At 42.3% G+C, this 26,124-nt stretch overlaps 1 protein-coding gene across 1 annotated transcript in view; it reads left to right on the top strand.

The window, feature by feature from the left end:
- LOC127627514 (actin-binding LIM protein 3-like) overlaps positions 1-26,124 on the top strand; it is a 144,639-nt gene that overhangs the window by 54,694 nt on the left and 63,821 nt on the right. The window contains exons 3-6 of the mRNA XM_052103923.1: positions 18,013-18,196; positions 23,830-23,945; positions 24,832-24,958; positions 25,178-25,271. Of these exons, the coding sequence (XP_051959883.1) occupies positions 18,013-18,196; positions 23,830-23,945; positions 24,832-24,958; positions 25,178-25,271 (521 nt within the window). The remainder of the gene's footprint in view (positions 1-18,012; positions 18,197-23,829; positions 23,946-24,831; positions 24,959-25,177; positions 25,272-26,124) is intronic.

The raw sequence follows: 26,124 nt of genomic DNA, 5'->3' as shown, positions 1-26,124 counted from the left end.
TTTAGGTGATTAAGGAATTGCATCTATGAAAGATATACTGTAAGCTTTAAAATCAGATTCATCTCTTTTCCATCACACTAAGATTGAAGGGTAGGCATCCGTAAGAACATAATGCAGAACAGCTACTGTGGAAGTGTCTTCATTTAGTACCGTCACAAATGGCTGGTTTGTAATGTTTGTGTGTTTCTGTGTTACTAAAAGTAGAGTTGACAGGCCAGCACTACCTCCACTCGCCTGCACTTTCTGCATGACTGTTCTTGCTTTTTAAGCTAGAGAGCAACTAAGTATTTCATAGAGGTTTGTTAGCTACTATCTCAAGCATGTTCCTATTTCTTACTCCTTCTGTTGTGTGTTTTGATGTCAAATGTATAGATCCCAGTGGTTTCCTGTTCTGCATTTGGGTTTTGCATGTGATGTTATTGATATTCATGTACAACTAACTAGAGGCAGAGATAGGCTTGCCAACTTTCTACCAGCCAAATAAGGGACATTCCAGCTCTAATACAGGACTTTATTTTTCAGGGGGATCCTGCGTGAGATGCTGTGCAACTGTTAAAGGGGTCCACCTTGAGCTTGATGCCGATAGGGCAACAATCGGAAAAACAGGCTAGGGAAACCCAAATTTCTATCAATCTTCACTTTTAATGAACACTACTTTTTGCCAAAATAGCAAAACTGAATGAAGAAAGACAGTATTTTTCTATCAAGCGTTTTCTTCCCCATAATTAAGCTTTTCCATTTTTAAATCTTAACAAACCGGCTTTTGGTTTAAAACTGGGGTCATCAGTTTGTAGACAGTATATGTCTAATGTGTTAAAAATAGTATACGTCACAAAAACCATTATTTGGCTGTCCAGGGCCTCTATCTTAGGCACAAGTCTTGGTACTGTTTTAACTTCCTGAGACCTGAGTGTGTGTCTGTGTGGCAGCGGGGGCGTGGTCAAGGCTTGTGGGGTGCTCCCGGTCAGCAGTGGTGAGTACCTATTGACAGTGTTCCGAGGAGGGACAAACAACAAACAGGCGACAGTTTGTTGGGCGCCCAAAGCTCATCGATGCAAGAAGGGTACCTACCTAAACATCATGGCAGACCAGGTACACCCCTTCATGGTAATGGTATTCCCTGATGGCAGTGGCCTCTTTCAGCAGGATAACTGCACTGCACACATTGTTCGGGAATGGTTTGAGGAACATGATGAAGAGTTCAAGGAGTTGCCCTGACCTCCAAATTCCCCAGATCTCAATCCGATTGAGCATCTGTGGGATGTGCTGGACCAACTAGTCTGATCCACGGTGCCTCCACCTCGCAACTGCTAATGCTAATGATCTGCTGCTAATGTCTTGGTGCCAGATACCACAGGACACCTTCAGGGGTCTTAGAGAGTCCATGCCTTGGTGGGTCGGCGCTGTTTTGACGAAACACGGAGGACCAACAGCATATTAGGCAGGTTGTTTTGGCTCATCTGTGTACGTCCACAAATGTGGACAGTGGGACTAAGTTGTGAAATTTTAAATAATACCAAGATATAAAAGTGTTGGTTATTAATTTTTTTAGACATTACAGACATTAAATCTGATATTAGCATAATTAATTCTCATTCAAAGTAATGTCCAGCATCATCCAATAACTTATTGTAGATAGATAGATAGATAGATAGATAGATAGATATGGATGACAGATAGATATGGATGATAGACAGACAGACAAAGATAGATAGATAGATAGATAGATAGATATGGATGACAGACAGACAGATAGATAGATAGGTATGGATGACAGACAGACAGACAGACAGATAGATAGATAGATAGATAGATAGATAGATAGATAGATAGATAGATAGATAGATAGATAGATAGATATGGATGACAGACAGATAGACAGATAGATAGATAGATATGGATGACAGACAGACAGATAGATAGATAGATAGATAGATAGATAGATAGATAGATATGGATGACAGACAGACAGACAGATAGATAGATAGATATGGATGACAAACAGACAGATAGATAGATAGATAGATAGATATGGATGACAGACAGATGGATAGATAGATATGGATGACAGACAGACAGACAGATAGATAGATAGATATGGATGACAGATAGATAGATAGATAGATAGATAGATAGATAGATATGGATGACAGACAGATAGATAGATAGATAGATAGATATGGATGACAGATAGATAGATATGGATGACAGATAGATAGATAGATAGATAGATATGGATGATAGATAGATATGGATGACAGACAGATAGATAGATATGGATAGATAGATATGGATGACAGATAGATAGATAGATAGATAGATAGATAGATAGATAGATATGGATGACAGACAGACAGACAGATAGATAGATAGATAGATAGATAGATAGATAGATAGATATGGATGACAGATAGATATGGATGACAGACAGATAGATAGATATGGATAGATAGATATGGATGACAGACAGATAGATGGATAGATAGATATGGATGACAGACAGACAGATGAAAAAGCTTTTACTTAAATTCTTAATTCACTGAATTACACAAACATTGGCATAAACACATGGTTATAAAAACATACATTTGTTGAATTTCAAGCAAAATTAACTGTATTGTGACATACACTGATCAGCCACAACATTAAAATCACCTACCTAATATTGTGTAGGTCCCCCTCGTGCCGCCAAAACAGCGCCAATCCGCATCTCAGAATAGCATTGTGGGATTCTATTCTTCTCACCACAATTGTACAGAGCGGTTATCTGAGTTACTGTAGACTTTCTATCAGCTCAAACCAGCCTGGCCATTCTCTGTTGACCTCTCTCATCAACAAGCCGTTTCCGTCTGCAGAACTGCCACTCTCTGGATGTTTTTTGTTTTTGGCAATATTCTGAGTAAATTCTAGAGACATGAGTGCATGAAAATCCCAGAAATACTCAAACCAGCCCATCTGACACCAACAATCATGCCACACTCTAAATCACTGAGATCAAATTTTTCCCCATTCTGATGGTTGATGTGAACAATAACTGAAGCATCTGACCCATAGCTATATGAATTTATGTACTGCACTGCTGCCACACGATTGGCTGATAGTTTGATAGATTGGCTTAGATAATCGCATTAGTGATTGACGTATATAACATGATATATTTTGGTCATACAGTACATCACTCCCCTAGTGCTTATAGGGTCATCTTAAGGGCCAGGTTAGGGCTTTGATTTAATGTCTGTGTAAACCAACTGACCAACTGAATCAAAGATTGAAAGATCACAAAAGATTTCGTATGTTGCATGTTATAATTGAGCTTTATTCTTATTAAAATGCAAAGCTCTGTAAAGCGTTGATGTATTTGACAGGAAGGGTCCGGACAGTGGTTAAGCTTGGATTTAACCGGTTTTGCTCTGTTGGTCTTTTTCTAAAAGTGTATATAGTGTAGAGATCACACATTCTGTAAACCCCACAGACTCATGTACCAGCATGCTTGGGTCAAGCTTGTGTGTGACCTCAGCAGGTGGACTCCTCACGGGAACCAGATTATTTTAAACACAGCCGACACGGCGCTTGGACCCTATTCTAACACATTTGCATTGTTTATACAAGGTTGCAGAAAGCTGTAATTTGTTTGCATTATTATACAATCAAAAGCAATGCATATGAAGGACAGGTGTTAAAAACTGTTACTCAAGCCTGCTAGTGGCCCTGTTTACACATTGTATTAAAGGAATAGTTCACACAAAAATGAACAATTCGGTCATTATTTACTCACTTGTTATTTTTTTTTTATCATGGAGGACTTTGGCAGAATGTTAGTCTCAGTCCCCATTCACTTTCGTAATGATACAATTATAATAAAATAATAAATTACAAAGAACAAATAAAATGCAATTAAATTGTTAAAATGCACAATCTGGAATGAGTTACAACAAGGAAGTTTCCTTTCTTAAAATAGTGTCGGATAGGAGGCTAGATAAAATGCCTGTTTTGTATCTGTTTGAAATTCTGTTTGTTGATTGGAAGTCGTATGATAATTTCACATAGTTGAGACTATGTTGTTGCAAACCAGTTTTTAAGTTTGTATTCTTTGTATTGAGCCAATTGAGGTCAAACTGTGATAAAATTGGTCAAATTTCCTCTTTGGTACACAGCGTGGAGTATGTGACCAGCCTTAACAGAGAACCATTTTTGTTCAAGTATCGTTGCATTTACAGAGGTGGCATCAGAATAGCAGGTTTGGATATTAGGCTTGGGATCGATGATGTTGTCACGTATTGACAAGCTGATGATTTTCCTGATGATTACTGATATACAACCGATGAGCCAAAACATTATGGCCACTCACAGGTGAAGCGAATAATGTCCTAACAAGGTCACATGTCAAGGTCTAGATAGATTAGATAGTAAGTGAACAATCAGTTCTTGTAGTCAACGTGTTGAATGGAAAAATGGGCAGGAGTAAAGACCTGAGCGACTTTGACAAGGGCCAAATTGTTATGGCCAGACTACTGGGTCAGAGCCTCTCTGAAACGACAAGGCTTGTGGGATGCTCCCAGTCAGTAGTGGTGAGTACCTACCAACAGTGGTCCAAGGAGAGACAAACCACAAACTGGCTACAGGGTGTTGGGCGCCAAGGCTCATCGATGTACGAGGGCAATAAAGGTTATCCCGTCTGGTCTGAACCAACAGAAGGTCTACTGTGGCACAAGTCATCACACCCTGCTGCGAATGGGGCTGCGTAGCCGCAGACCAGTCAGTGTCCATGATGACCCCTGTCCACTGTCAAAAGTGCCAATAATGGCCATGCAAGCATCGTAACTGGACATTGGAGCAGTAGAAGAAGGTTGTCTGGTCCGATGAGTCCCGCTTTCTTTTGAAGCACGTGGACTGCCGCGTACGTGTGCGCCATTTACCTGGGGAAGTGATGGTACCAGGATGCACTGTGGGAAGATGACAAGCCAGTGGAGGGAGTGTGATGCTCTGGGCAATGTTCTGCAGGAAAACACTGGGTCCAGCCATTCAATTGGATGCCAGTTTGACACGTGCCACCTACCTAAACATTGTTGCAGACCAGGTACACCCCTTCCTGGCAATGGTATTCCCTGATGGCAGTGGCCTCTTTCAGCAGGATAGACCTACAACATTGCACACATTGATCGGGAATGGTTTGAGGAACATGAGGACCAACAGCATATTAAGCGGTCATAATGGTTTGGCTCATCAGTGTATGTCTGGAGTTTGTTCAGATAAATAGTGCTGCCCGTTGCAGAATAGTCTTTGTCTTTTCAAACATATTTCTCAACACAAATTTGGTAAATTGTGAGCGGCAGAGTTAATTAAAGTGGGTCGTGCACCGATGCATCTGGCAGATGACCTGGCATGTTCTATTAATTAGACACAATTATTTTCTATGAAGTTATGTATGCACACACTGTGGAGCTCACCGTTTCCAGAGGCTATTAAAAATTCTGCGGCACCACGCAACGTAACTCGCATAGTTTCTCATTAAATTCAACCCAAATCATTATCAAAGGACAGAGATTATTTACTAGTCATAAACTGGATGATATATTGTGAACATGTATATTTTATAGAGCCTGCACAATATATTTTCAGTAACAAGTATGTCTTTTTGTGGTTTTACAGCTTGAATGAAAGACCTTTACGATGCTTCATACAGGGAAATTGCATAAACGTTGCCATTTCTTCTTGTTCAGTTTGCACCGTTACAACGGTTTCATACACTAACCTGCAAACTCATCAATGTCACTTTGTTAATTCTTGAAGATTAATTCATTTTAAAGTTCCTTAGTAACTTTGAACTGTCATCAGCTTGTAATGTGTTCTATATATGTCCCTTGTCCATGCCCTGACCAGCTTCAGTATATGTTATGTCACCCCCTTGTGGTCCCCAAAGCTATTACATCAGAATAGAGTGAATGGAATGCAACTCCATGTTAATTGAAAGCACACAAATTAGGCTTCTAATTTAAATGTCGACTGATTTTAATATATTGATGCTTTAAAAATATATTGATAAAATAATGTGCCAATCAATAACCGATATATCAATATTTTATGACATCCCTAGTGGATATAGGGTCGAGAAATCTGTTGTCATCTCAATGATGCCCATTGTTTCTTATGAGTGACCCAGACATAGATGTAATATGTATTGTATAGAGATAAGAGTATGTGTATCTGGTGAAGGCTGGCCATCCATCTTGCAGTGCTGGGATGTAGAGACAGATTATCTTTAGCTTACCGCTCAGCAAGCCACCAGCCAAAGAGGATTAATATTCTACAACCTCCGTTTCACTGTCAGCAAACACACACACATACAGTACCTACAGTTACTGCCAACTTTGAAATATCTATATTTGAATATACAGTGGCACCCAAAAGTATTTCGTCATATAATTCATATTTAAAAAATATCTGAATGGCATTACACTAAATATTAAGCCATATGGTATCTGCAAATAAATTATGATTTTTTCAGACTAACTTCACTTTTTACATTAACTGTGCACTTGTTCCACTATCTTTTGACAACCAAAAAGTGTTTTATCTATTTTTTCGTTGTTTGTGTGCCTTAGAAGAACAGTCTTGTTCAAGCTTAACTGTCACAGAGCTGCCCCAAGGCATTTGAAGCATCTAGTAATTTAGACTGAATTAAATGTGTGTGTTTGTCTTGTCACAAAATAAACTGCATCACATATTTATCCCTGAATTGAAGATCTTATTTGCTGTGATCATACAAAAGGGTTCATTCGTACTAATGATATATAAATATAGATTTTTGACTTTAGTCTTTAAGTGGGATTTAAAGTCAAGACTGAGTGAAGATGTTCCTCAGCTAGTGAGCAAAGAGTCTCACAGCTTATTGACTGTTGGATTTAATTATTAACAAACTCAGATTAATGAAGTGAATGGCAATTCAAGTAAATGCATTTTATTTAAAAAGAGATTAAATACTATAATAAAAACTGCTTTAGGCTGCCTAAGGAGTTAGTTCACCCAAAAATGAAAATTTTGTAAATTTCACCTCCATTGCTCTGAAGTATTTTTTCTGTGCACCACAAAAGGAGAAACTTTGAAGAATATCCTTGCTGCTCTTTTTCATATGATAAAAGCTTATAGTACTGGCGACCTGTCCAGGGTGTCCCCCGCCTTTCGCCCAATGTTAGCTGGGATAGGCTCCAGCCCCCCGCGACCCTGTACACAGGATAAGCGGTTGACGATGGATGGATGGATGAAAAGCTTATAGTGACCACTGGATGCCAAGCTCCAAAAAGCACCATAAAATACTCAAAAAAGACTCATGTGCTATATTCCAAGTGTTCTGAAGCCATATGATAGCTTTGTGTGACAAACAGGCCAGAATGCAAGCCGTTAAAGTCTGCGTAGCTCATTGCAACATATTAATACATGTAAATATGTGATTTAAGAGCTACATTTTTAGCAAACTCATTTTTAGAATGGTATTTCAATTTAAAGTAGCTGAAAGTTTGAAAATGTCATCTTCTGTGAAGATTTGAATGGTTTATATAAGTCAGGATCTCATAAATACGGTAATTCCATCATGACGTGAATGCACTGCTATTGCCTGTTTTAATGAAAATCAAATTTTATGAGTAATTCTATTAACAATTAGAACTCCTTTCATTAAACATTAGATAACAAAAAATCAAATAACAGTTTGATATTTGTTAGTCTCTGACAAATAGCACATTTAAATGTTGCTAACAAAAATGTTCATAAATTGCTTGTTCAAATAATCAAGCAAATCACAACAATAAGGGTTTACAAACATCTTCTTAACGTCTCTCCTTCTAACAGTCCTTCAGTGTTTCTCCTCCATTATGAAATGGCCTTGTGTCGAGTTTCATGTCCAAGCCCATCTATTAAAGCGAGCTCAGCCAGCCTCCCCTCTTAAATGCTCTTATGTAAAAGGAGGACTAGTCTCTCCAGACTTCATCCCATGGGAAGTTGTCATGATGTGACAGAACTTATCCTTGGGGCTCACTTGCCCAATGGCATTTGTTACGCCTAGATGCGAAAGGTCAGGCTAGTATTTAAATATTTAAATCCAGTATACAGCAGTCGAATAAATCTGTGTTTGTTTGTGTATGTGTTCTGGTCAGCTAACTAAATGAGCCTAACCCATAGTTTCTCAACCGGGGAATGGGGTGTTATGAACCTACCGGGGTTTGTTGATTGTGATAGAATGAGTAACAGTGCTTTACAAGGCAAAGAAAATGAATGGAAGGAGTGGCATTCACAGCAAATATTGATAAATACTACTATTTGCAATTAATTACATAAATTAATTGGCATCATGGAGTAAATTTGGATGTGTAATCAGTAAACAGCCCTTGATGCAATATACATTTACAACATAGATTGAATAGCTATTCTCCTATTTTCTCTCTCTCTCTCTCTCTCTCTCTGATAATACACTTCACTTTCTAGCAGAGTTCTCACTGTCTAACTAATGAAATTGTATTGATTATTTTTAGTCCTACACCAGCATACGCTACGAGAGGGACCCTCAAACTACCCCTATTATTCTGGACGCTGCATTTATACCATCCAGACCCTTTGTTGTAATCTATAGCTGTCAAGAGAGTTTCATTTGGCCTGACCTCAATTGTCATCCCATCATACAGTAATCATACCAATCAGCTTGTTGTTGTGGTGATGTAAAATCATTGTGGGATGGAATTGAACATAAGACTCAATGTTATGGCCATTTTGATCTGCGCTAGTCACTATCCTCCGAATTGAAGCAGTTAAGTACTTTGATTGGGCAATGGGAATAGATCCTTGGAGTACATTTATTTTATAGCACTGCTTCAAAGATAAGGAGAAATGGCATTTTCCCATTTAATTCATTTAGATTAAGATGTCTGGGGTTTGCTTGCCCTTTAAATTAAAGCGCTATGGCAGTACCATGGTAAAGTGATGGTATCAGATGGTGTTACCATGATAGAATGTCCAAAAGAAATGTTTTTACCATTGACAGAATTTGCAGAATTTCTTTTTAGAATTTTCTGGATTGATTTAAGGGGGAAACATACAGAATTGGTACAGAATGGATTTCAACATGGTCAAATTTGTTGACTGGAGCTTTAGCACAAGTTAGCCAAAATATTTAATAAATGAACAGGCACAGCCTAAGCACTGCCCCCAGTGGCTGGAGCAGGAAGTGTTTTTGAAGGAATGGGCATGCGTAAGCTCCAGTTTCTATGTCAAATGTCCACAGAGGGGCTCCAAATGCGAGTAGTAAATTTGTCTTCATTATATAACATAATTTTCCAATGACAACAGTGGTGCTGCTGTTTTGCGAGTTCACCGTGAAGAATTTAGCATATAAGCCTCCGCAAAAATACAGACATTTATGCATTACACCTGGTCCAATGAACTTCTGATTTGTTGCTGTCATTTAGTATTGGATAGAAAGCGAAGTACATTCTTATACACAGGAATAAATGACTAGACAAAGGGGGAGAGAAAACAGCCAACCATTCATCTCTATCTTAAAGCCTGTGCAAAACACACACACACACACACACGCGTGCGTGCGCACAACCAGACGATAAAAGTAATTGCATTGGATGTCATTAATAAAAAACAGGAGGGTGGGCAGCTTTGTCCAGCCATGGTGAATTAAATTGTGTGTGTTGGCAGTAGATAAATACATAATCTACCTCCTCCTTTCCCAACAGACACACACACACTGCTGCTGTATGTCTTCCATGTATTCCACATAGGTCTGCTACTGACAACACCAGTCCGGAGACAGACACACACACACACACACACACACACACACACACACACACACACACACACACACACACACACACACTTTATTTATTGAGCTGTTGAATTATGCATGGGGCCACATAGAGAACAAGAGAGTAAACTGTAAGTCGTGCAGATGTCACTTGCGAGTCTTTTCTCTCTTGTGAATGGGCGAGCGGAGCCAGCTATTCATCTTACTGGCTCTTACTGACTGAGACTGTGCAGCATGAAAGCAAGTGCACCTGCATCACAGAACACTGTATTATATAGACATTATTACTGTCATTGACCACACACACTGGATTTGTAGCTGAGCTACAGGAAACTAAATATCTGGGGATATTTTTAGAATAAAAAAAATCAATAGAAATAGAAAGCAAAAAAGATAAGTTAAAAAAGATGTCATTGATACCTTGGAGAAAATTGGGGCATAATACATTTGAAATAAAATACAAGTATAAAATAAAAGGTTAAAATATATTTTAAAGTAATAAAATAACATTTTAGTTATTTATAATAAGGCAAACATCTGTAACCGCTACAAATTATTATAAAAATGAATAGATGCAACAAAGTATCACAGAAATGGAGGAGATGACAGCATGAGGATGAATGTAAATGGTCAAATATGCACTGGACTTTCACACTTCATACTTCCCATTTTGTTGTTTTCACCAACAACAAAAAAAGCTCCAGGTGAAATAAATAGGATATAAAATATAGATATAAAATATATTACTTCTGTATTAAACTTATTTAGTATTATAATAATACAATTGACTGGATCCCACAATAATTTATTATTATTATAATATTCTTCCTGAATGATTTTTTTGTTTTTGCATACCCTGGTCACAAAATGAAATAAATTTAGTGGTAAACATTCAGGTTGTTAGGCCTACTGTTTTGATGCACTGGTGCCTTTAAGTTAAAATGATTCAGTATAATTCTTCATTATGTACATTTAGTAAAAATACTATGAAATACATGACTTTATAATTATTTATTATTTGATAATGCATTTAACATTTTTAATCAATTTGGCTACAGTGGCTGTTTGGTTTAAATGATGGCTCCTCTGAATGAAATAAATAATTTTTATGTCATGTTTTCTCATTTCAGAGCAGATAGATAGACAGACAGATCGATAGATAGATCAATAGATAGATAGATGGATATGGATGACAGATAGATAGATAGATAGATAGATAGATAGATAGATAGATAGATAGATATGGATGACAGACAGATAGATAGATAGACAGATAGATAGATAGATAGATATGGATGACAGATAGATAGATCGATCGATCGATTGATCTAATATGCTTTTTGCATGTTGTGGCTGTAGTGTCATTGAATCATTTACAGAGCCATGTGAAGTCCTCTGCCTAACCTCCACAGCAGAATAACACACACTATACAGTAAACACAATCACAGCACATGACATGAATACAAACACTACATAGTTTAAACACACATGCACACCTGCCCGTGTCGTCCTCTGACTGCAGTAATCTGTGGTGGGCAGAAAGCACACAGCTCTGGCATGTGTTTGGAATCCTGAAGGGCGTGTACATGTTAAAGCGTGTGACTGCCGGTTGGTGTGATGCGAGAGGTATCTCAGGGAATCACGTTACACATCCAGCGGGAAAACAGATACTATTATTGTTTGGTGGAAGGCACTTTTACACACATTTAAAGAGATTTTTTACCACCCAAAAATGACACTTCTGTCATCTTTTACTCACCCTGTTGTTCAAAATCCTTATGAATGTTATAAAAAAATATAAATTTTTGAAGAATATCCTGAATTTCTAGGACTGGGTATTGATACAGATTTCCTTATTCATTTCTGTTTCCGATTTTGATTCGATTCGATATAGGCAGGAGTCGAATCATATAGGTATATTTCAGTTATAATGTCCATTTTGCTTAAATACGAAATAAATTCTATGTCTGCTAATCCTGTTAGTTATACAGGGGACCTGCAAGAGAAATGCTTATTTTATTTAATCTACCCCCCCAACTAAAACCCAAATCTAACCATAACCATTAATAGAGACAAAATGCAATGTTAGGGTAAAAATGCAACCTCCTTAACATACTCGTGATTGTTTATATAAATGTTATTACTTCCTCGCTTGAATGGGGATTGAACTGACGCAACTCGCTAATAGTCGTGCCACGGGGAAAGTAATTGTTGTTGAGCCATTCCAAATATGTCAGATGGGAGATAGGGCATGTCAGTTAGTCCACATACTGTTGCCGATCCTAGAGTACCGGAACATTCGGCAACAGCATGCCGACTTCCCGTGTGATCATGTTGGTCAGAGTTTAGAGCTGTTGGCTTTCACCAAGCAATGTCATTGCTGTCAATTTCAGGTTCATTGAATGAACTAGATATGTTGTTAAAACATTTTTAGTATTTCTTACTGTCTCACCAATGGTGCGGTTACACTTAATTGCTTCAAAGGATCTAGTGGATGGCATCTCTAATGGTCCTACCCACAGTGTTTGCAATAGTTTGTCTGAAAAATGCTCCACTGCATGAAACTTGACATAAAACTTGATGCAATTGTTCCTTGTGTGAATCAGTGGAACTCTGCTGTTTTAAAATATTCTTGCTGTTCAAAAGATAATATTGTGCACCTCAGCTTTGGAATAGGTGATGGACTATCAGTAAGCACTAAGGGTTACAAGTGTTTTAGTGTTTTTAGATGAAAGCTTTGACCTAGGCTGTTGAATCTGCGTTTGAATATTGTAGGAGAAGCCATGTGACAGCAATTCAATGGATGGTGCAGTGTAACAGCCTGTTCAATCCCTGTCATTCACCGCACAAATCTATGATCGGGATTACATTATAAAATGACAACTTGTCATGCACTTTATAATCTTCTTTGTGCCATTGTTGAGCTCTTTCAAAACATGTTTCGTGTCAACCCTTTTACAGATAGTTTCATGGTTGAATGTCAGTGCAGAAATGTCTTTTATCTACCTCAGCTATCAATTTTCTTTGCACCGTAACGTTTGGTTACGTATGTAACCTCCGTTCCCCGAGGGAGGGAACGACACGTTGTGTCGGAGAAGCGACACTAGGGGTCTCTCTTGGGCGCCGATATTCACCTCTGATCTATTGAAAAGGGCCAATGGGAGTTGGCAGTCAGTATTTGCATACCCCGCCCCGGACATACGGGTATTTAAGCGGGGCAAATACGGTAGTTCATTCAGGATTTTTCTGAGGAGCCGGAAATGGTCCGGCCACAACAGTGGCTCGGTTCAGCGACATGGCAGAGGAAAGACACAACGTGTCGTTCCCTCCCTCGGGGAACGGAGGTTACATACATAACCAAACGTTCCCCTTCTGTCGCTCTCTCCACGTTGTGTCGGAGAAGCGACACTAGGGGACCCATTCCAATCTTGCCATGCGCTGAACCGTGTACGTGAACCGCCGATACAGGGGCGGGCAGGGATTTCATCCAGTGCCGCGCATCGTCTGTACCTGGCTGCACGTACCCTTCCCCAATGCCCCATAAGAACATCAGAATCCTTCTAGTTACCCTGGGAGGGGAACAAGGCGATGTTTGCCAACATGGGAACGGGCCAGCCTGGCTGGGCCTCTTTTCTCTCTATGTTTCTCGCATAGAGCAATCACGGCCGGGGCCCTTACACGCATATAGGGAAGGGGGTCTTACCCAGACCCTGCGGAGACCACACCTGCCCTTTTTCTTGGGGAGGAAAAGTGGTAGACACGTCACACAGCCGTCTTAGGGCTCGTGTGGAAAGTATGGCGCAGTGGTAGATCCAGCCTCGAAAGGGGGAGTTGCTACAGCACGGCGACCGGGCAGCTGTAACTGCCTAAGGGAGACACGGGGTCCGCTCGTAAGGGGACAGAACCGTGGAATTACACACAGGGGGAGTCCGAACAGGAGGCCTTCTTATTTTACCTGTGGAGCCCCTATACCAGTACAGGGTGGCCACCAGGGTACCCGCAGTGGCTTGGATCGGCGAGTTCCTCCGCTGAACCGCGGACCCGGAGGGCTGGGGAGGAATCGACCAGGGTCCCGACTCGGAGTGGGGCGCCCTGGGAAGAAGGCACACTACTTTACCTTGACGTCAGGAAAAGGGCGCTGGGCGCAAGCGATCCACCCGGCCGGTCGGTCTACGTGTTACCGAAGTTCTACGGGCTCGGACCTGAGAAAACACGAGACGCAACCGACTCAACGCGGAGGTTGTAAAACCTCGCGAAGGTGTTGGGTGTTGCCCAACCCGCGGCTCTACAGATGTCTGCTAGGGAGGTGCCCTTGGCCAGTGCCCACGAGGACGCAACACCCCTTGTTGAGTGAGCTCGGACCCGCAAGGGTAGGGGCACGGCCTGGGTGTGATAAGCCAGTGTGATGGCATCGACAACCCAGTGGGCGAGCCTCTGTTTGGAGACGGCATTCCCTTTCTGCCGTCCCCCAAAGCAGACAAAGAGCTGCTCAGAGCGTCTGGTGCTCTGTGTGCGGTCCAGGTAAATGCGCAGGCGCGCACTGGACACAGCAACGAAAGGGCTGGGTCTGCCTCCTCCCGGGGCAGCGCTTGCAGGTTCACTACCTGATCTTGGAAGGGTGTGGTAGGAACCTTGGGCACATAGCCCGGTCGCGGTCTTAGGATCACAGACGTATCCGCCGGACCGAACTCCAGGCAAGTGTCACTGACAGAGAACGCTTGCAGGTCCCCGACCCTCTTGATAGAGGCGAGCGCGATCAGCAGGGCAGTCTTAAGAGAGAGGGCCCTGAGTCCAATTGATTCAAGCGGCTCGAAGGGAGGTCTCTGGAGTCCTGTCAAGACTACCGAGAGATCCCAGGAGGGAACTAGGCCTGGCCGGGAGGGATTCAACCTCCGGGCGCCTCTCAGGAACCTGAGGATCAGGTCGTGCTTGCCCAAAGACTTGCCGTCTACAGGATCGTGGTGGGCGGCAATGGCGGCAACATACACCTTGAGGGTGGACGGGGACAGCCTCCTGTCCAGCCTTTCCTGTAGGAACAGGAGCACTGACTTGATAGCGCATCTCTGCGGGTCTTCAGTTCGGGAAGAACACCAATCTGCGAACAAGCACCACTTTAGGGTGTGAAGGTGCCTGGTAGAAGGGGCTCTGGCTTGGTTGATTGTATTCACAACGGTCGCCGGTAAGCCGGCTAGCTCTTCCGCGTCCTGTCCAGGGACCAGACGTGGAGGTTCCAGAGGTCTGGGCGCGGGTGCCAGAGCGTGCCCCATCCCTGAGAGAGGAGGTCCTTTCTCAGGGGAATTCGCCAGGGAGGAGCTGTCGCGAGAAGCCTGAGTTCCGAGAACCAAGTCCGAGTGGGCCAGTAGGGGGCCACTAACGTGACTTGCTCCTCGTCCTCCCTGACCTTGCACAGCACCGGTGCAAGAAGGCTCACTGGGGGAAATGCGTACTTATTTCTCTGCGTGAGCATTTTGAACGGGAGTTTTAACAAGGCCCGATTGAAAACTTGCAAGTCCAGGATTGGTCGTAAGCCGCCGCCTTTCTTGGGTACAATGAAGTAAGGGCTGTAGAAACCCTTCCTCATTTCGGTTGGAGGGACGGACTCTACCGCGCCCTTGGCTAAGAGGGTCGTGATTTCCGCGGACGCCCCTGAAGGGGGGCGGGAGCCGGGCAAACTGAATTGCGTAACCGAGTCGAATGGTCCGGTGCAGCCAGCGTGATGCGTTGGGAAGCGAAAGCCACACTTCCCAGCTCTACGCTAGAGGCACCAAAGGGACGAGTATTTTGGACGTACCCGGCGGGGCCTCGCAGCGGGGCGGAACAGGTAATGCAGCGTCGGGCGGCTTCATTGTGGCCTGAGGCTGAGGTGCTGAGAATAGACTCAAAGCACTTAGCTTGCTCCGCGCACCCGGCAGGGGGTGGGTTCATGACTGAGGAGGAGGTCTGATGCTGGCGTCCTCTGGACTCGTCTGAACCGGCCGGCCGTGGGACAGTCGTGGGCAGGCGGAAGGCGGGGTCACCGCGTCCGGTGTACCGGGACTGTCGTAATCTGAAAGCAGATTGCCGTGAGAACGGCATTTGCGGGCCAGGTGACCCAGAGGCAAAGGAAATAGCTCTATTATTGAGAATGTGGAAAATGTAAAAACAAAGGATTCTCCTCCCGGCCCTCCACCGGGGAACGGAGAGGTCTTACCACCTCCGGAGCTAACGTCTCGGTCTCTGGGTCGGTCGTCTCAGGAGCGCCTGGGAGCCTTCCGGAGCTCTCGTTCGTTGAGGCGGAGCACCACTTCCTTTCTTCCTTGAAAGCCGCAGGAGGACGCCCTCGGCGAGCAGACAGGGCATGGCCCCTGGCGGCAGGTTTGCGGCGGGGCAGGACGTGTGACCTGGCCTCCGTCTGTTTCTTCACCACTGAGGACTGCTGGGTGGAGTCGTCAGGTGGTGTCGCCGAATGGAGCTGGGAGACTGGAGAGTTTTGAGAAAGCGTGCTTTGTCTACCTCCTTTACTACGACCAGATCCAGTCCATTTGTTATGTTTCTGGACCACGAGGTGGACATCGCCTGTCCGAGTGCAGTTCCTGCAGCACGTCAAGAACAGGACTACCCAAGTGCAAATCTTGAAGTGCCTTGGCCCGGTGGACTTGCAGGGAGGGGCCATGGCATGCAGGGGGGGAGCGGTCTGGGACCGTTCTACCGCCGAGGGTAGTGAGAGCGGAGGAGCGAGGAAGCTTGGTTCGCTCAGCTCGTCGTGCACGTCCGGGAAGGAACGGGGGGGCCGCGGCTGTGGGCGGCGCACCAGCCCGTGAATCATCAAGCCCGGGGGAAGCATAGCGGATCTCCGTGCGTCAGGCTCAGACTGGGCAAGCAGACCCGTAGGTGGCGGCCCAGGCGGTTATCCGCATCCGATGCCGCTGTGATGCTCTCCGATGCAGCGGTGATGTCGTCATCCAATGTCCGGGAGCTCCAGGGACCGGGCGGCCGGCCGTTAGGCGGACCGCGCTTATCCCGAGCTCGTGAGGGGAGCAAGCAAGCGTGCAGAGGGGGGCGGGGGGTTTCGAGCGGTTTTTACCCGGCGAAACGCAGCCCGCCATTATCCCGGGATCATCTTCATCGCTCGCGGCGCCTGCGTCAATCCCGTAGGAAGGAGGCGAGGAGCGGAGGGCGGCTGAAGTGGATTTCTTCCTCACAAGAAAGCAGAGATCGCAACGCTGCTGCAGCTATGTTCTCAGGCTGAAAACATAACCCATTGGAGAGCATGCTCATCCCGAGCCCGGACGGAAAACAGCAAGCTTGCCGGGGAGGCGGGGGTTTCAAGGGGTTCACCCAGCGAAACGCAGCCCGTCATTGACCCCAGATCGCTTTCATCGCCAGCGCGCCTGCCTCAATCCCGTGGGAAGGAGGCGAGGTGCGGGCGGCTGAAGCGGCTCTCTCTCATTACAAGAGAAAGCCTACGACCGCAATGCTGTCATGGCTATGTTTTCGTACTGAAAACATAGACCATTCATAAAAAACGCTGCCTGCATGTTTACGCAACCCAGGTACGCCAGGCGGTTTTATGACCGTCAGAGGTGGGGAGAAATCACCGCCTCCAAAAACTACACAGGGGCGGAAAGGCATCTTCAGAAAGACGCGTCCTTGAAAAGGACGTTCAACGCCGCTGTGTTTGCTCTTTAGAGAAATTTACTCTTTTAAGGAAAATAACTTTTAATATACACAGTGTGTATGTGTGTCTGCGCTGTCGAAGCGCTCAGTGGCAACAATGCACGCCGTGCAAAGTGAAGGAGAAAGCAGCTGTTGTGCGCCATCAAGATCCAACAGCATGCAGATCGTCAGAGGAAACAGGAACGTTTTATAGTGGTGTGTAAACTCGCAGCAACTGCCAACTCCCATTGGCCCTTTTCAATAGATCAGAGGTGAATATTGGCGCCCAAGAGAGATCCCTAGTGTCGCTTCTCCGACACAACGTGGAGAGAGCGACAGAAGGGGAACACATTCTTCACATTAATGCTGTATAAAAAAGTTATTAGACCTGTTAATTATATAATAAGAAAGTCATGGGGACACAAATGGGCAGAAATGACACTGTTCCTCATGTGTTAGCTTCTCATACTGAGAAAAAGACAATAACTTTTAGTGGACTTTGATCATAAGCACTTGTTGATGGATCTGTACCCCAATCATGAGGCTGTTTTCTGTTTGCTTGTGTCTGCAGTGTGCGGCTGTGATCTAGCTCAATCTGGATTCTTCCAGAAGAGAGGTGAATACATCTGTACGGAGGACTACCAGCGCCTGTACGGCACCAAGTGTGACAGCTGTGGGGACTTCATCACAGGAGAGGTGGTGTCTGCGCTGGGACGTACCTACCATCCCAAATGCTTTGTCTGCAGCATCTGCAGGTACTAAGAATTTTGTCCACACCACCAGAGCTACATTAAGATGTGAAGTCATCACCGAAAAGTATGTTACCAGGACTCATGGGCTCAGAGCCTCAAGAAAACGCTGGGAAATATCTGAGCTATATAAATAAACCACCCAGCTGGAATAACCTGACATTTTACCATTATATTTTATTGCTGCAAACTTGATTTAGTTCCTCCGAATTGTCATGCGATTTGTTTTCAGCTGTACAGGCTGTAATGCAGTGAAGAGGAATGCATATTTTTTTATAAACTGTTCCTCCCAAACCTAAACCTGCCAATTAGTGGAGTAAAAATGTAACATTAGAGGGGAAAACGCAACCTCCGAATGATGCTAGCCACTGATTATGCAAATTCGATTACTTCCTGGTTTTAATGCGGGATTAGAACCCGGGTCTCCCACATTACTGACGCAACACACTTCTGGCTATGCCACAGAGAAAGGTAAATATATTGGAGCTGATACAAAAATGTCTTATAGTAGATGCCACTTGTCGGGAAGTCAGCATAATGTGGTGAATCATATTGTACTGGAACTCTCGCAAACAAAAGTGTCTTGTATTAACATTTTATTTAAATGAAATAGGGCAGTGTAGAGCCCAGGGCTGTGTTCCTAATGCCACTAGAGTTCAGCTCAGTTTACATGGGATCTCAATAATCCAGCAGATGCATTGTGAGGTGTGAGGTGATGTAGGGCTGGGCGATATGGAGCAAAAAATATATCTCGATATATTTTGCTATATCTCGATATACGATATATATCTCGATATCTTTACAGGAAAAATACCCCCCCCCAAAAAAAAAACTACTGCAAAAACAAATATGCCAAATACCACAGTCCTTTTTTATTAAAGTGCAAAGAGGTAGGCAGTTCACGTAAGAACAAAGTGCTTCTTATTATTTAACTGTAAAATAAAGGAAGAAATACATATAGCCTTTTCATTCAAAAATGAAACAACTCAACTCAAGGTAGGCAGTGCATATATAAGAACAAAGTGCTTCTGCGACATTTAAGAAAAAAAAAATCCTGATTACATAAATAATAATAATTTAACTGTAAATTAAAACAAATAATACAGATTGCCTTTTCATTCAAAAAATAAAACAACTCAAGCTCATCTTTGCATTAACTCTGTTGTAGCCATCAACAAATAGCCAAAAAACAAGTTTGCTATAAGCTTTGGTTGGCACCAACTTTCGGCATTCACGGCAGTAGACATCTGTCTGCTGTTCATCCGACGCCTTAAAACTGAAGTATCTCCATATAATGGAGCCAGTTGTCCTTTTTTTTTAGACGAGTTCTGCCTCCGGGCTGGTTGCGGGCGACGCCATGTTGAATGAGACAACACGCGAAGGGAGGGGGAGCAAAAGCAAGGAGACGGGGGCGAGCGGAGGCGGGAGCGAGCACAGCAGCACAGAGAAAGCAAGCGAGCAAAGTGGCGAAATCAGAATTGAATATAAACAATATATCGATATATACGATATGTCAAAATTCATATCGTGTTTAAAAAATATCTCGATATATTTTAAATATCGAGATATCGCCCACCCCTAAGGTGATGATATGGTCACATACTGTATATACATAATACCAGAAGTGTTACTCAACCACTAGTGTTGGTTTAAATGTGTAAAATAAGCTGCAGTAAACATAATCACTAGGGGTGGGAATTTGCAGGTATCCAATGATAATGGCTTATGATGCTTAAGTTATGATATGCTACATATTGTATTTTTTTGTTTTAAAGGGGTCATATGTTTTAAAGGCCCCCAAATAAAGAAAATGGACATGAGTTTTTTGAAGACATCACTTACATGATGAGGAAAAACCATCCAAAATGCTTTGAAACCTGCAGCTATTAATATGCAATATAAGTGATTACTAAACGGCAAAAGTATGCTTTTTAAATCGTCTGCATTTACTGCTTCAGTCAGCGAAGTGTGAGCGAGTGGCACCTTCTAGCGGGTGTGTGCTGAGCAGCGCAGCAATGTTAGATGAGGTTTGTTAAATTACAATTTAAATCGTCTTGCCTCGTCTTGTTGGATAGCGAAAGATGCCTTTGATAAGTTCCAGTTTCTTCTCTTCCCTTTCGATCAAAACATACAGTGCATTCAGAAAGTATTCAGACCCCTTCATTTTTTCACATTATATTATGTTGCAGACTTTTGCAAAAATGCTTTAAAAAACAAAACAAAATTCACACCAATCTACACTCTTAATAACAAAGCAAAAACAGTTATTATTTATTATTATTTTAGCTATGAAACATAACTTTCATAACTAAAATATCACATTGACATACTGTAAGTATTCAGACCCTTTTAAATTGCTATAACATTTGAAATTTAGCTCAGTTGCATCCCATTTATCTGGATTATATTTGAGATGTTTCTACACTTTGTTTGGAGTCCACTTGTGGCAAATTCAATTGATTGGACATGATTTGTAAAGGCATACATTTGTCTATATAAGTTCTCACAGCTGAAAATGCTTATCAGTGCAAAAACCAAGCCATGAGGTCAAAGGAACTGCCTGCAGAGATCAGAGAGAGGATTGTGTTGAGTATAGATCTGGGGAAGGCTAAAAAAAAAAAAAATGTGGCTGCATTGAAGGTTCCCAAGAGCACAGTGGCCTCCATACTTTTTAAATGGAATAAGTTTGGAACAACCAGGACTCTTCCTAGAGCTGGCCGCCCGGCCAAACTCAGCAATCGGGGGAGAAGGGCCTTGGTAAGAGAGGTGACCAAGAACCTGATGGTCACTCTGGTTGAGCTCCAGAGATCATGTGTGGAGATGGGAGAAACATGCAGAAGGACAACCTCACTGCAACACTCCACCGATCTGGGCTTTATGGCAGAGTGGCCAGACAGAAGCCTCTCCTCAGTGCAAGACACAGTAAAAAGCACCTAAAGGACTTTCAGACAGTGAGAAACAAGAGTCTCTGGTCTGATGAAATGAAGATTGATCTGTTTGTCCACAATTTCAAGCGTCATGTCTGGAGGAAACCAGGCACCGCTTATCACCTGCGCAATACCATCCCAACGGTGAAGCATGGTGGTGGTAGCATCATGATGTGGGGGTGTTTTTCAATGGCAGGGTCTGGGGGACTGCTCAGGGTTAAAGGAAAGCTGAATGCAGCAAAATACAGAGATATCCTTAATCAAAATCTGGTTCAGAGTGCTCAGGACCTCAGACTAGGTCAAAGGTTCACCATCCAAAAGGACAATGACCCTAAGCACACAGCCAAGACAGTGCAAGAGAGGCTTAGGGATAATTCCTTGAATGTCCTTGAGTGACTCAGCCAGAGCCGGACTTGAACCCAATCAAACATCTCTAGAGAGACCTGAAAATGGCTGTCCACTGATGGTCCCTATCCAACCTGACATAGCTTGAGAGGATCTGCAGAGAAGAATGGCAGAAAATCCCCAAATCCAGGTGTGCAAGCTTGTCGAATCATACCCAAAAAGACTTGAGGCTGTAATCGCTGCCAAAGGTGCTTCGACTAAGTACGGAGTTAAGGGTCCGAATACTTATGTCAATGTGATATTTCAGTATGGTTTTTGCTTTGTCATTATGGGGTATGGAGTATGGAGATTGATGTGATTTTTATTTATTTTTTTAAAGCATTTTAGCATAAGGCTGCAACATAACAAAATGTGAAAAAATGAAGGGGTCTGAATACTTTCTGAATGCCCTGTAGCTAAACGTCAAACTCTGGTGCATTTTTGGGCTGCCATCAAAACATTTTCACACTCAAATTTAAAAGCTCACCATTCACATATACTGTGGACTAATTGCAAAGAATTGGTCTAATATTTTCAGATTTTTTTTTCCTAACTTTGTAAACATGTAATTCTGGTTCTGTTCAATCTACCACACTTTGAAAAATCTTATTTCATTCCACTAGATGGCAGCAAGCAAGAACAATGCTCATTCAATCAAAATACAGATCTGGAATGTAGGTGGCACTCTAATTCATCAGCCCTCAAAGATGTGCTCGTCCATAGACATTCAGTCTAATTTTCAGTTCATGCACAACCCTCGTTGTTTCATCGAATATCTTGGCCTGTGAGTGGACTACAAGCTTATTCTAAGTGCCATTAGAAAGCTGATGCCATATTTTGTGTGGTGTACTGGGTCCAGTCAGTTTTAATCACTGTTCTATATTAATGCACCTATAGTCTTGTGTTGGAACATTGTGCCATTTACAATGGTAATTAAAGGCTTTTCAATCCACACGTCACTGTTCTTATTACTAGAAATTGCAGTTAGTAACACTAACTGTAGAGACTTTTGTGGTTTGGCAGAAATATTTATAATAAATGTTACCATTATTAGAATTATATGAATTATTATATATTGGGGAGAATAAGTCACTTTTATGGCACTTTTGTTTTTTATAATTTCTACATGGATATTGTTTTTAATTACAAATTACATAGTTTGTGTAGCAGTGGTTGGAAAACCATGTGCCTTAATGCTAGATTTGAGTGATGTAGTGTAGATTTAGAAGAGGAGGGGTCCAAGCACTGATCCTTGAGGAGCACCAGTGGTCAGCAGGTGTGACTTGGACTCCTCTCCAGGTGACCTTGAATGATCTGCCTGTAAGGTATGACTCAAACCATCCAAGTGAAGTTCTTGTGATGCTCAGGTCAGAGAGAGTGGACAGGAGAATCTGGTGGTTCACTGTGTCAAAAGCAGCAGACAAGTCAAGGAGGATAAGGACAGATGATTTGTAGTGTAACTTAATTTGTTGCGATTCTGTTTCTTGCAATTGTGACTTTATATCTCACAACTGCAGTTTTTTTTCTAGTAATTATGACTTTGTATCTCAAAATTGTGACTACATTATGCATTTTCGATTTTATTTCATACAAATGCATTTTTATTTCTTATAACTGAGAGTTTAGATTGTTTATCTTTTATCTATAAAGATTTTTCTATTTGCTATTTTTATTTATTTCGTGTAAATTTATAACATTATACATTGTATTATATTACCCTGAAATAAGTAAAAAAAAAAAAAAATGAGTTATCACACCTGCGATGCGATGTGGTTTCTATTACAGCCGTCGAGGGAGTGACAGAAAATGTATCCGCTTCTCTCATGTGACTGCTGTTATTCACCACTCAGTATGTTTTTCTTCTTTTGAAAAGCTTCTTTTTGCTGTTGATGCAAACAGGAAAGCTACATTTTATTTGCTGTGGTCTCTTATTCACCACTATTTTACTCTGCTATTGTTTACTTCCGCATACCAACCCCGGATATCTAAAAAAGGGACCATTGCGACTATATTTCTCTTTACTGCAACTCACAATTATGATTTATACTATTTATATGAATATATTTTTTATTCCATCTTTTGCTAAAAAGCCTATAATAAGCTGTTTATCTGGTTAATGTTGCTTCGCCACTGTAGCCATGACAAAACCATCATGAAAGAATGCAAAGCATTCTTAATATCAGTAACCAGCAATATGATTGTACGTGTTAACAGGCCTGTTACATATGCTTTGATTGAACTGGCCGTAAGTACATCGCTGTACATGCAGCTTCATTAGTATGGACTGCTGTTTGTGTGTGTTACTTGCTCTGTCTCTCTGTGTCATAGGAAGCCATTTCCCATTGGTGACAGGGTGACCTTCTGTGGGAAGAAGTGTGTGTGTCAGCAGTGTTCACACACACTTGGGAACAGCAATGAGCCAGTGAAGATCCACGGGCCAAGCCGTAAGTCTGCCCTATTGAACTCTTGCTTTAACTTACATTTAAAGCACACTACCTTTATTCAACATATGATGTTCTGGAACAGAGCCATTGTTTCATGAGCTGCCTTGCTGTCTACTGTTTTAGGTGCTGCCTTCTAAGGGAATATCCTAAATGAACTGGAGCCAAATAAGTGATTAATTTGATATGCTCTACAAATATAAATTCATATTTATCTCTTTTGTTGTTCGGGTGAAATATGACTTAGGTTTTGCGATTCATCCATTTGTGTAACAAATGGTGTCTGGGTTTGAAAAAAAGGATCAAGTCTGTAGGGAGAGCAGCAGAGATGGGCAACAACACAGGAACCTAAAAGAGAACAAATGAGGAGGCGACCTTTTCCCACCCAGAATCCCTATATAGTCATGTATCATCATCTGCCAGAACTCTCCCTGCTGCCCCACTTACACACACACTTGCTGTCGTCTTTTTGTGCTGTTGCCTACACGTGCCCAGCCTTCAGTCTCAGACCTTAAAACACTCTTATCAAATCCATCTCAATTTACTTTGGGTATTTTTCAACTAAGCAATTGTCAATAACGTTCTTCTTGTGTGAATCTCCATTTAGTCTCTCAATAAATCACGTAGTTTTCTATATGTCACCTACTGGCCAAAATCTGAAGTCTCAAGGTGCGCACTGTGCACTACAAGTTGAATGCTTTATCATCCCCCACCCCGAGTGAATATGTACAATATTTGAGATGTGATTACTGGATGGAGTTTGGCTTACGTGCTATGGCTCCAGTTATCCTCCAATTTTCCTCTCTCCATCACAGATTTCAATCTTGTTTATCGATTTAATGGTTTACATCCATTGTTTCTTTATCTTTATCTTATCTATATCTATCAGACTGTGCGGGGTGTAATGAAGAGATAAAACATGGTCAGTCTCTCCTGGCATTGGAAAAACAGTGGCACGTCAGCTGCTTCAAATGTCAAACCTGTGGGATGGTCCTGACCGGAGAATACATTAGCAAGTACGACTCTACTGTGCTGTCTGCTCACAAGTTACACTTCATGTCCCATACTTCTACATCCTTGAGTGTCTAGCCAATCAAAACTCTTGTTAATGACATTGATATCTTGTAAGGTCATTGATAGGTTTTGGTCATACCGCCCATCCCTATCCTAAAATACTGATATAACTGAGGTAATGACGTGTTGATTCTGCTAATCATACAGTATCTGTCTGGCAGGGATGGGATTCCATACTGCGAATCGGATTACCATAACCAGTTTGGCATCAGGTGTGAGAAGTGTAGCAGGTACATCAGTGGAAGAGTGTTGGAGGTAAGTCTCTGTCAAACACAAACTGGATAAGTAAATGTATACCTTGGCAAAAGAGCGCAAAACACAATAGTTATTATAATCATGGTAACTAAAATGTTACTATAGTAAAACCATGTTTTTTGCAAAAACACAATAGTTATTACAATCATGGTTACTGCAGTGTTACTATAGTAAAACCATAGTTTCTGCTAAAACGCTGTGATTAGTAACATTGTAGCAACCATGATTGTAATGTAGTAAAACCATGGTTTCTGCCAAAACACAGTGATTATTACAATCATGGTTACTACAGTGTTACTATAGTAAAACCATGGTTTCTGCTTGAGTTATTGCACACTGCTTATTTATCTTTTATTAGATATTTTGGTATGTTCTGATGGGCTGCTGATGCAATCAGTGAGTGTTACATTTTGAACAAACCCTTAAACCAGAAACTGATTCATGACCTGTTCTAAAACATTAATCTCCTCTGCCTGATCTCTCTTACTCTCTCTCTCACTCACTCTCTCTCTCACTCTCTCTCTCTCACACTCTCTCTCTCTCACACTCTCTCTCTCTCTCTCTCTCTCTCTCTCTCTTACTCTCTCACTCACTCTCTCTCTCACTCTCTCTCACACTCTCTCTCTCTCTCTCTCTCTCTCTCTCTCTCTCTCTACTCTCTCACTCACTCTCTCTCACTCTCTCTCTCTTTCTCTCTCTTACTCTCTCACTCACTCTCTCTCACACTCTCTCTCTCACACTCACTCTCTCTCTCTCTCTTACTCTCTCACTCACTCTCTCTCTCACACTCTCTCTCTCTCACACTCTTTCTCACACTCTCACTCTCTCTCTCTCTCTCTCACTCTCTCTCACA

Source organism: Xyrauchen texanus, chromosome 34 (genome assembly GCF_025860055.1).
Source record: "Xyrauchen texanus isolate HMW12.3.18 chromosome 34, RBS_HiC_50CHRs, whole genome shotgun sequence".
NCBI lineage: Eukaryota > Metazoa > Chordata > Actinopteri > Cypriniformes > Catostomidae > Xyrauchen > Xyrauchen texanus.
This window is presented reverse-complemented; position numbering and strand designations above follow the sequence as displayed.